The 12734-nt window shown below is 38.0% G+C and overlaps 1 protein-coding gene across 1 annotated transcript in view; it reads left to right on the top strand.

The window, feature by feature from the left end:
• The first annotated feature begins 2361 nt into the window (after window positions 1–2361).
• Window positions 2362–12734, top strand: part of LOC148035128 (O-fucosyltransferase family protein) — an 89081-nt gene continuing 78708 nt past the window's right edge. Inside the window, exons 1-2 of the mRNA XM_087680097.1 lie at window positions 2362–2749; window positions 2929–3124. Of these exons, the coding sequence (XP_087536223.1) occupies window positions 2742–2749; window positions 2929–3124 (204 nt within the window). The 5' untranslated portion in view covers window positions 2362–2741. The remainder of the gene's footprint in view (window positions 2750–2928; window positions 3125–12734) is intronic.

Below are 12734 nucleotides of genomic sequence, written 5' to 3'. Positions count from 1 at the left end.
TTTTCATTTTTTGGTAGGGGGAGCATGGGGACCACCAAGTGGCACCTGCCCCCATTCCCCCTTAACTAATAGTATAGGTAGTATGGTTACTTGGGAGGAAATAGCCTTTAAAAGGTTTTTGGGAACTATGTAGTAAACTAGGTAAACTCAAGTGTAAGGAAGTGACCAAGATCTCTTTACATGTGTAGCTAATCATGAGTTTCAAATTGTGTGTGTGTTTTTTTTTTTTTTTGGTTTTTCCATGTAATGTCTAGAATTTTTTTGGTTTTTAAAAAGTTTGAGTTTTGAGTTTAAAACAAAAAAACAAGTTCTCAACTTCAATCAAAAGCAACCAAAGTATCACAGTCCTCAACACAAATGCATATGCAAACACAAATTGGTTTGAGTTGTGCAATCATATGAATGCTTTTGATTTCAATCATCAATACAATCATGATCCTAGAGTTTCAATCATCAACACAATCATGGTCCCAGTCTAGCTTCAGCTTGTGAGGTGAGTACATGCATTGATTTCCATAATGTCAATTAGTTATTTAGTTTTGAGTTTGCTATTTGTAAAGGTTGAGTGGGACGACAGAGAAGCTCTCGATTTAGAGAAGAATCATTATTGCCTAGAAACAATTATATATCGGCTCTCCCTCCCCCTCCCCATCTCCTCCACCACCACCTACTCCTCCTACCTTGACCTCCAGCACTTGCCCCAAACCTCCAGTCCCACTGTTGCCTTCCCAAAAACCTCTTAATGGATCCTTGACCCCAGCCTTGAAGTCTCCTCACTTCAAGGCTCGGAAAATGATAAAAAAGATCAGGTTGCTTCATTCTAGAGCTGATTAGTTGAAAGTTCACGAAACCATCATAGGAAACATGCATATACATTCGTAGTCAAACTTATACAAATCTATAGAGGCAACAACATGTGTGGTCTTGGGCTGTCTGGTCACAAATGTCATAGGAAGAAGTTGGGAAAGAAGGCGATGATGAATAAGAGGAGGAGGAGGAAGAAGTGGGAAAAGATGAAGAAGAAGGGACAAGTTAGAGGCAAAGGAGTTAAGAAGTCGAAGAAGAAGGAGGAGGAGGGAGGAATCAAAGGTGAAGGAGCTAGTTTAATTAGTAGATTGGTGGAGATAGAGGAGTTAGTTTAATTAGGGGATTGGTGGATGAGGAGAGAGGTAATTAGTTAATAATTAATTACTTAATAGAGATGAAGGAGTTAGTTTAATTGGAAAATTGGTGGATGAGTAGAGATTGAATACTTTATATTTTTAATCAATAACTAATCTATTAATTAAGTTAACTAATTAGTTAATTAGTTTGTGATGGGACTAGTGTTATCGTTAATTAACTAAGTTATGAGAGTGTGTATATGTGTAGTTCATAGAGCGTGTGTCTAGCTAGTATATACTAATTAGTCAATAGTTGATAAACTAATTACTTATTTATTTATTATTAATTAGTAATTAATTAATTAATTATAAATTGATTATTTAGTTTAGATAATTAAATAATATTAGTTACTAACTGATTAGTTAAGTATTTACATATATTGTAAAATATAGTGTACTTTCTATTATTTAAAAAAAGTCGTATTCACTAGTATTAGATAGGTAATATAGTTAGTTATTAATCATATTAAATAGTATATGATCTGTGTTGTAGTTCATTATTTAGTGTATCAAGTTGCAAACTACACACCCACACACACCCACACACAATTTATCATTAAATAGTTTATTATTGGTTTTGAGTGTGAAACTAATTATTGTTGTAGAATTTGCTCATTCGATTTTGTCTTATCACTGCAAGCTTAGCTTTAGCAAAGGCAAATGCAATCTTCATACATACAAACCTTCACAAGGTTAGAATGTACTCGTTTTGCTTTTTGTCACAATGGATAGTAAAGAAAAGTAAAGAAAAGGAAAGAAAACACACATATTTTTGAAAGGCGAGGATTAATGAAGTGTGAAAGCCACCACATTTGATACTTTAACTAAGCAATTTTCTGAGTTGTGATTTTATGTTTTGCAAGGTATTTTTTATCAACAAGAAGTAATCTCAGGCTACACAACAAGTTTTCACCCAAATTCAATTATCTTCAAAAACTTGTGAGTGTTATTCATTTGATGCATATTTTAAAAGAGATGTTTCGTTTTGTTTAGATTGATATCATACATTTTTAAAACACTTGGCTACACTTGTCAACCTAGTTCTTTATAAGGCCACAAACTTTTATCACGATTGCTATTTATTTATTCAATACAAATATTTTTTATATAAAAAATAAGACCTTATTCAAACCGAAGCTATTCGAAACCAGAAACCAGAAACCACTAGAAAAACTGGTTTCTCGGAAACCCCCTTATGAGAAGAACTCGGAACTGCCATAGATTAGGACATAGATGATAGATCAATCATGAGCACTGCGAATTTCCAAAAGTTCATTTGAGAAATGGTAGTAGAAGTTATTCATACCAATTATGTAGCTCATAGAGAACAGAGAACTACTGAACTCGTGAGGAAGCTGATCTGAAAGGGGCCACTTAGCTGTACAGGCGTTCTCTCTCTCTCTCTCTCTCTCTCTCACACACACACACACACACACACACACACACACACACACAAAGAGGTACATGCATTTGTATCTTCCCGTCAGATCTGAAGAAGATATGCGAGCACGATTCAGATCATCTCTCTCAAGATCAGCTTAACCTGTGCAAAAGTGCGTACTTGCGACAACTCAGAAGATGCGCAGGTATGGTTTATCATATGTGTGAGTTTCTTTCAGTTGTATATGGCGCCTAACTTCCCACTGTTTGCAGTTTTTGTTCGTAGAACTCTGAACATCCCTCTCATTGGTAAAGCATAAATATTTAGACAAAGAGCAGTGTAACTTGGAAGGCTTACTTTCATCCTCACCTTCCTTGAATGCAGGGTTTCGGGGCATCCTCATGATGACATCCCTGCTGGTGTGCGGCGTCCGCAGCTTGGCGGCCGCCAGTTCAAGCAGATCACGGCTAGCATGAGGTCTATGGCTGGCCGCCTTTCTGTCTCTGTTGCTGTATTGCTGTTCTGCAGTTTCTCTCTCCTGTCTCGCATCTCCGAGGATAGGCGCCTGTCCCAGTCTCAGGTATTATCCACATGCATGCTTAAATGCAACTGATGTATCCGGTTTGTGGCAATGCTCTTTTTCTACATATCGCATACCCTACACACATATTTGCTTTAGTTGAGCAGTGGGGGTTGTTTAGATACACATTTTCATAGGCAAATGGAAAGGTTCTGAAACAAGCCTTTCTTCTTGGATAGGGTGGTAAATAACCTGATTTAACACTTATTACAACAAGCAAATATATTCACAAATTTGCCAACTTTTTGGTATCGGATACTGTGTTAGGTCATGGAGTGCTGTTTTCTGCTGTTGCAGGTCTGCCAACTGTTGTTCCTGATCTTTACTGACTGTTGCTGCCCATGCGACCTGATTCTAGTGCAAAATGACATGTTTTTAGCCATCTGCTACTTGCGTTCTAACATCAGTTTTAAATTTTCTGCATTATTTAATTACTGTCCACCTGGATTTCATGTTATTACTGATTGTGTTTTGCCTTCTAGCATCCATGTTTTCAGTTGTTCTCTTTCTTGCAGTCTGTGCAATTGTGTTCCTAGGCTCTGTTGGTTGAGACCAACCAAAATTTTCTTGTTTCAGCAGTTGTTTTTGTGATCAGCTATTTATCCACTGCGTATGAACTTGTGATCAGTATAGTCTATGCTGTGTTTAGCTGTACTTTCTCTTTGTTTCTCTTTTTTTGTTTATCTTCTCATCCTATCCTCTCCACATGGCACATCTGTGTTGCTCTATCGAAGATGAACTTCATGGCCCTAATTTACATGGAGTGGTGTTATGAAACTTGAACGCTTTAATCATGATTTGTACAAAAGAAGGCTGAATACAATGAGGGCTGGTCAATCCCTCAGCCCAAGGTGTCAATGAGGGCACTAGATCAGGCTAAATAATAATGATAGCATCATCGACTGTGATGGTGATGGAGACGGTGACGGAGATGGAGAGTATGCAGCTTGTTGTCCATGATGGAGAAGGAAAAGACAACAGTTACTTGACAGAGCACCTGTGAGGCAAAAGAGTGAATCACTATCCCAACAAATCGATCAACTATATATAACTAGAAATCAACAAATCTGGCCGACTTGATATTGGCTGTTGCATTTAATGCAGTCATCGGTAGTATTAAATAATGTAAAAAAATGCTCATGTGGCATCTAGATAATCGGAAAAAAATGGTAGTCACCATAGGGAGTTGGAAACCATTTGGCAAACCATCATAATTGACAAACACATGGCACATCTGTATTGCTCTATTGATGATGAACTTCATGGCCCTAACTACCTTACGTGGAGTGGTGTTGTGAAACTTGAAGGCTTTAATCATGATTTGTACAAAAGAAGGCTGAATACAATGAGGGCTGATCAATCCCTACATGCAGCCCAAGGTGTCAGTGAGGGCACTGGATGATAGCATCATCGATTGTGATGGTGATGGAGATGGTGACGGAGATGGAGAGTATGCAGCTTGTTGTCCATGATGGAAAAGGAGAAGACAATAACTACTTGATAGAGCACTTGTAAGGCAAAAGAGTGAATCACTATCCCAACAAATCGATCAACTATATATAGCTAGAAATCAACAAATTTGGCCGACTTGATATTGGCAAGTGCATTTTATGCAATCATTAGTAGCATTAAATAATGTGAAAAAATGCTCATGTGGCATCTAGACAACTGGAAAAAAATTGTAGCCACCATAGGGAGTTGGAAACCATTTGGCAAAGCCATCATAATTGACAAACACATGGCACATTTGTATTGCTCTATTGATGATGAACTTCATGGCCCTAACTACCTTACGTGGAAGTGGTGTTGTGAAACTTGAAAGCTTTAATCATGATTTGTACAAAAGAAGGCTGAATACAATGAGGGTTGATCAATCCCTACATGCAGCCCAAGGAGTCAGTGAGGGCACTGGATTAGGCTAAATAATAATGATAGCACTATTGATTGTGATGGCGATGGAGACAGTGACGGAGATGGAGAGTATGCAGCTTGTTGTCCATGACGGAGAAGAAGACGACAACTACTTGACAGAGCACCTATGAGGCCAAAAAGTGAGTGATTATCCCAACAGATTGATCAACTATATATAGCTAGAAATCAACAAATTTGGCTGACTTGATGGTGGCTGTTGCATTTAATGCAATTAGTAGCATAAAATAATGCGAAAAAATACTCATGTGGCATTCGAGAAGTTGGAAAAAAATTGTAGTCACCTTGGGAGACTGGAAACCATTTGGCAAGGTAGCATAGTTGACAAGCACACCAAAATTGGGAAGAAAGAAAGAGTTAGAGCTCCAAATGTCCTTGTGAGACTCTGAGGCCTTACAACTAGGAGATGACAGACTGACAAAAGAACGCAGGCTAACACCACCTCTCAAATCATGGGAGTGTTTGAAGACCCAATAGTCTCATGTGACAAAGCATGGAAGCCTTGGGAAAAGGTTGTGTAGAGATCCATTGTAAAACGTGCTTTATAGTTGATTAGCATCTTTAAACAATCCCAAAACATGCTTAATCAATGAAAAATGCAAAAGTGGTGCACGGTTCAAGAGAGTTTCAGTGGTTCCCCAAAACCCTAGTTTTTTGGGGCACCCTTTAATATCTATAAATAGACAGGTTGCCCACAATTTAGTCTTATTCCGTTTGTATAGGTTCTTGCTTCTTTATTGTATCCTTGGATACTCACAACCCCCCCACATGACCTTTTAGATGCAAGGATTTCCATCCTCTGCTCCATGTGTCCCTATCGCTCCACCTTGGGCTCCTCATGTGGTTACCATGCCCAAACCTAGTCCACCCATGGTCACATTTGAAACCATTGTGTCCCTATCCCTTCACCTTGGGCTCCTCATGTGGTTACCATGCCCAAACCTAGTCCGCCCATGCCCACATTTGAAACCATTGTGTACACTTCTTATATGCATGGTGGGCACTCTGGGATTACTTTCCTAGTGTAGTCCACTTTCCCACCCTATCCCCCCTATCCGCTCTACCCCCATTACACACCTCTATCTCCTAGCACCACTACTCTTGTTGCAACGGCCAAGAATACCTTCAAAGATAAGTGTCGTTTCAACGGGTTAAATTTCACCACTTCGTCGAACTTCATGTATCAAGTGCTTAAATCTCACAGACTTTGAGACCTCGTTGTTGGTACCAAACCCTGGATTAGCTCACCTTGATTACATCTGTCAATGGAGATTTTGCAATGCCATGCTAATGTTGAGTTAATGCTAGGATTGCTTCTGGAGTTCTACTTTGTAAGCCACAAATTTTGGTCGTCAGCATCGTTTATCACATGGAGTTGGATACCATAAAAGAGCAATATGTTGTTGATTCAAACTTTGCTAATTTTTATGATCAGCTTTGGAATGGCCAAAGGCATGAGCACGTTGTGCTAAGAGATGATTTGTGATGGTGCATGGACAACGGTGTGTCACAAAGTAATTTTGGCCCATAGTTATCATTGAAAGTCATGCTTCTCGGTATGCAGCACACAAAGGTACTGATGCCATGGTCAAGGCAATGGAGCATTTGTTGGGAATAAAGGCTCATTGTGCCTTTCATGGTGTTCGGGTGTGAACACACCCTTACACTCTTGTACTTTATATATATTATCTAAACCTAAAGTGGTACACCTATCATCGTACCTACTCTTCTTTTTGCACTCAGTCTCGATCCTAACTAGGCTATCAAAGTGGTATCAAAGCATGGTGCAGGTGAGTAGGTGACGGGTTGCGCGAATAGATAGGCGAGTAGCTGATAGGTTGACACGTGGCGTGCAGAACCAGCAAGAGACGAACCTGGTCGGGCATGGTGCAGGCGAGTAGGTGATGGGTTGCGTGAATAGACAGGCAAGTAGCTGATAAGTTGACATGTGGCGTGCAGAACCAGCAAGAGACGAACCTGGTTGGGCATAGGCGACATGTTGTAGGTCGACATGCAGCACAAGCTCTTTGGGCAGAAATGACAAGTCGTGAGCGACATGCAACAGAAGTTTGTCAGGTCGCAGATCTGGACGTAAGTTAAACAGACTGAGTCGGTTGATCAGGTGCTAGGTAGGCGGCATGAAAGCAGGCAGGACAGGCCGGGAGATAGATCTTGGTCAATGCAAACTTTTTTAATTAAACATTTTAAAAGTTTTTTTTAAATTTAAAAATTTTCGAACATAGTTTTTCACACACTTGAAAAGGAGATAGAATAAAAGAGAGAGAGAAGAAGAAAAAGAAGAAGGATAAAAAGAAGACGGAGAGAGAAGGGGGAGAAAGAGGAAAGAGAATAGTCTTTTTTTAATTAAACATTTTTCTTCTCCCCCTCCCCCCTCTCTCTCATGCGTAGGGCCTAGGTTCTCTCTCTCTCTCTCTCTCATTAAACTTTTTAATGTAAACTTTTTGTTTAGTTAAAATAAGAAGGGAGATATGTATGTATATATACACACACAAAGAGCAAAAAAGAAAGAAGAGGAGAGGGAGGGAACAAAGAGAAAGAGAATTATAGAGAGAAAATATAAAATTTAAGAGAGAGAGAGAGAGAGAGAAGAAAAGAAAAAAGAAAAAAAGAGGAGAGGGGGAACAGAGACAAAGAGAAGAAAATGAAAGAGAAAATAAGAAGAAGAGAGAGAATTTGAACACAGAGAGAATTATAGAGAGAGGAAAGATAAAATTTAAAAGAAAAAGAAAAGAAAAAAATTTAAAGAGAGAAAAAAAAGAAAAAAGAGGAGAGAGAGAGAGAGAGAGAGAGAGAGACAGAGAGAGGAATAAGAAGAAGAGAGAGGAAAAGAGAGAGATCTGGGAAAAAAGAAAAAAAAAGTCTTTTTTAAATTTTAAATATTTTTTGAGAGAGAGAGAGGAAGGGAGAGAGAAGGAGAGAGGGGGAAAGAGAGACAGAGAGAGAGAATATAAAATTTAAAAGAGAGGGAGAGAAAAAAAAAGAAAATTAAGAGAAAGGGGAGAAGAAGAAAAGGGGACGGAGAGAGAGAGAGAGACAGAGGAGAAGAGAGAGAATATAAACATAAAGAGAGAATTATATATAAGGAAAAGATAAAATTTACATACTTTAAGAGAGACTAAGGGGGCGAAAAAAGTGAAAGAAGAAAAAGAGAGAGAGAACATGTAGAGAAAATTATAGAGAGAGAAGATAAAATTTAAAAAGAGAGAATAAAAATAGAGGAGAAAGAGAGAAGGAAAAGAGAGGAGAGAGAAGAAAAGTGCAAAGAGAAGAAAAGGAGAGGGAGGGAGAAAGAGAGAGAGAGAGAGAGAGAGAGAGAGAGAGAGAGAGAGAGAGAGAGAGAGAGAGAGAGAGAAGAAGAAGAAAAAAAAAGGAAAAAAGAGGAGGGAGAGAGAAGGAAAAGAGAGGAGAGGGGGAATAATAAAAGGAGAGAGAGAGAGAGAGAGAGAGAGAGAGAGAGAGAGAGAGAGAGAAGAAAAGTGTGGAGAGAAAAAAAGGAGAGAGAGAGAGAACCAGGAGAGGAAAAAAATAAGCTAAAATAGAAGGCAGAGAGAGAGAGAGAGAGAGAGAGAGAGAGAGAGAGAGAGAGAGAGAGAGAAGAGGAGAGAGAAAGATGAGAAATGGATTGTTGAGCGAAGTTGCCGCGAAGCGGCCTAGCATTCTGTGCGCGCGAATGCTAGTCATAAGTCAGAAGGTAAAGCATTGATAGGCAAAAGATATTGGGTTTGTTGCAATCCTTGTCTATTCTAGATAGGCCTTGGCAGAGCATTGCAATGGATTTTATTTTTGAGCTTCCTAGGACACCTATAGGGAATGATGGGATATGGACTATCATTTGTAGGTTTAGCAAATAAGCCCACTTTAAGGAAAAAATAAACGTTGATCATATGGCGTGATTGTTTTTGCAGCACATTTTTAAGCATCGTGGTATGCTAGAGTCGATCATTAGTGATCGAGACTCGTGGATGACCAGTTTATTTTGGAAGGGTTTTTTTGAGAATATGGGTATCACATTGAAATTCTCATTATTCTTTCATCGGTAGACAGATGGTCAGTTTGAGGAAGCAAATTCCACCACGTTAGATCTTTTCAGATGCTAGGTTTTGTGATCACAAGACACAGTGGAAGCAGTATTTGCTCTTGGTTGAGTTTGGTTACAAAAATACAATGCATAGTTTCATTGGCAAAGCTTTGTTTGAGGTGGTTGAGGGTGGTAAGAAGGTACCACCTATCTTGCAAACTAAGGATAAGATCTTTGAGGTTGATCGTTATGTGAAAAACTTAGATGCAGCCTATGCAAAGATAAAGTAGGCACTTTAGAGATTATAGGAAAAGCAAAAGAGAGTAGTTGATCCTCATAGACGTGCTTTGCAGTTTGCAGAGGGCGATTATGTATTGCTGTGTTTTGAAAAGGCAAGGTTGAAAAAGATAAAAGGAAAAGAAAGACTGTATCGGAACTTGAGTATGAGATACTATGGGCCCTTCCAGGTGTTGGAGAAGATCTGCGATGTGGCATATTGATTGAAATTACCTCCACATTTGTGGATACACAATGTCTTTCATGTTTGTTTGTTTGTTGAGGCCTTTTCATGGTGATGTGCTAGAGGATATGTTTGTTGAAATTCAACTTGAGGTTAAGAAGCTTGATGAGATTTTGGCACTCGAGTAGATTTTGGGACATAAGAAAAAAAGGTCAAAGGTAAAGTTTCCAGACGATACTTGAAATTCTAGAACTATTTACCAATGGATGCCAAGTGGATGAAAGAGGATGACTTGACAGATCATCCTCAGTTGTTGCAGCTTTACCTAGATGCCTTTCAGTTAGAGTCGACTTTAGTTCGGACTTAGTCAGGTTCAGCAGAGTAGGAGTCCAGAGTATTACCTAATGCTCAAGGGGGATTTAGTATTTCCACTCCGCTAGTTGTGGACGGGTTTCGTATGTAGTGGATCTTGGATGTATCTAGCATGTATCCAAGGTATTGTAATGACAATATGTTTGCCATGAGAGCACTACTTAGTGTACTAGTCACTGTGAGATGCATGTAGATAAGTATGAGTTTCACTTGAGCACTGGAACTATACTTTTACATTAGCTTATGATTATTTTGGCATGAAATTTGGCTCAATTTTGAGACAAAAATTGTGATAAGTTTCAGCTCTGTTTTTGATTAGTTTGAGAATTATTTATGGTCACTTTTGGGTTTAGTTTTGCATTAGTTTTTGCAATGAGTTTGTGATCAGTTCTAAGATCAACAAATGATCAGTTTATGATGAGTTTATGCTTAGCTTTCAATGGTTTACAGCTGGTTCCATGGACAATAGCATGTTAGTAAATGCCATTGATAGTTTTAGCCATGGTTTATGCTGAAAATATGCTTTATTGTGGTTCCGAATTCAGAACAGTTGAGAATCGTGAGTTATGGATGCATCCAATGGGTTTCTAGAAATAGTTCTGGATTGTTTATGCTAGTTGAAAATTTTCAGCAAGATTTGGGGCATGTAACATGGTTGGACAACAATGCGTAATCTTGTGATTGTGATGCTTTATGAAAATTCCAATGCAGTATGCTTTTTCTTTGGCACAATGCAATGCAATTGAGGACGAGCGCAAGGATTTTAAGGGGGAGGCTTGTCACGGGGATGTGAAATTTTGAGATGCTTTAATCTTGCTGATAACATTTGATTAAGTTACTAATCATATACGCAAGGTTGTTTAAGCACATGTGATGCACATGGTAGATATTTTATAGTAATAGACCAAGGATCCTGAGGATGTAGTGGGTGTCAAAGGCAAAAGTTGTGATAAGTTATGTCGAATGGATTTTATTAGTCAGTTGCAATCGGATTTGACTCTAGGATAGTGGTTTGGTCAATAATTGTAAGTGGTGACACTAGAGACTAGCATTAATTAATTAATTAATGCTAGTCTAAAAGTCAACAAAGGTTGGGAATCACTTTGGGTTACAAATGGCCTAGCCAATTTAATTATGGATGGGCACATTTAATTTTGGGTAGATTTAGAAGTGTTGAATTTAATTTTTCAAGATTATTTAACTCTGAAAATTAATGAAATGGTTGGGTAATATTGAAAAATGAATTTAGAAGGTTGCCACTTGGCAAAAATACCCATGTAAGAAAAAAAAAACGTTTTTTGGAGAAGAGAGAGAGAGAGAGAGAGAGAGAGAGAGAGAGTGTGTGTGTGTGTGTGTGTGTATGTATGTGTGTGAGAGAGCGAGGGAGAGATTCATTTAGACTGAGGAAAAGAGAGAGAATATACTGCTGATTTGAGTTTTTTGTTGTGGAGGATCGGAGCAACAAGAATCAAGCCATTCGATGGAGGTGATAACATAGTATATGATGTAGGAGACTCATTTGGCTAATATTATGGAAGTAGATGTAAGTGCGGTGAAGAACGTGAGAATGACAATGCTTTAAACTTAACCAACTCGATCAATTATCACCATGAAAATTAGGAGAGAGAGAGAGAGAGAGAGAGAGAGAAAGAGAGAGAGAGAGAGAGAGAGTCGACACCACCTTGAGAGGGGGAGAGGACAAGAGAATTTATTAAAACAAAACCATAGATATCAAATGCTTGAACCATATACGAAAAGGTTGATTGTCTACAATTTTGAAAATTAGGGTTTTGAAATCCTAATTTTTGTAATCTTTGAGCAGCAAGTTGATTCTCTTCTTTAGTAGTAGGATTAGATTAAGCTAAATAGAAAGTGCTTCTTAGATGAGAGATAGATAGGAGAGTACAAAGTATGTGGTTGAGATTTTAGCATGAAAGTTTGCTTCAAATGAAAAGAGAGATTTTCAATATACATGTGTGGCCCTTGGGTTCTCAAAAGTGAAAAGTAGAGGTTACAAATGATAAGTGTTTGTTGAAAATGACAAGTATAGAGACACTTGTAGGGACACTTGTTTCTTCAAAATGACACGTTCTCTTCTAGATGCCATATGTTACTTTTTTAGAGAAAGAAGCTTCCAAACCTTCAACTCTAAAAATCTCTCAAATGGTTAAGAATTTGAGATAGCTACTGAAGACAAAATTGTTTTTTGCAAAATTTCAGAGTCTTTGATGTAAAAAAAATTTCAATTTGAGCAACTTCTAAAAATAGTAATATTTTAAATTTTAAGAGTTGCAAAATTTAGCTTCTAGAGAGCTCATTATATAGGTTCATTGGTTTATGGCTTGTTTTTTCGATCATGAGTATCTGGTTTCACTTTCTAAAACCATTGATTATATGGGCTTCTAGTCAATGTGACTATTTGAGTGTAAAAGTCGTAATCATTTGAGCTTTCTGGTCAATTAAATGGTCCCGACTAAACTTTTAATTTCTCTTGGGTATCTCACCAATGACGACCAAAGTATACTTATAGGGCATTTCGGCCATTGGCCATCCTTAAATAGAAAGATGAACATTTAATCACATTGTGAAACACTTAAATAATATAAATCGCCTTTCAAAGTACATGAGCATCAAATTAATTTGGAATCATTGAGTCAATATGTCTTGGTAACAATTGATATACAAAAGATTTATTACATTCCTTCCTCTTGAAATCGGTTTTATACGTAAGACGGTGCTTGAGGTATTTCTGATCCTATAGCTTCTTTATAAACTGCAAGTATTTTTGGATAGTCTTTAAAATACTCTTA

Source organism: Lygodium microphyllum, chromosome 6, assembly GCF_053477565.2.
Source record: "Lygodium microphyllum isolate KBCC chromosome 6, Lygodium_microphyllum_v1.1.10, whole genome shotgun sequence".
Lineage (NCBI taxonomy): Eukaryota > Viridiplantae > Streptophyta > Polypodiopsida > Schizaeales > Lygodiaceae > Lygodium > Lygodium microphyllum.
Note: the sequence above shows the minus strand (reverse complement) of the source record. Positions and strands in the feature narration are given on the sequence as shown.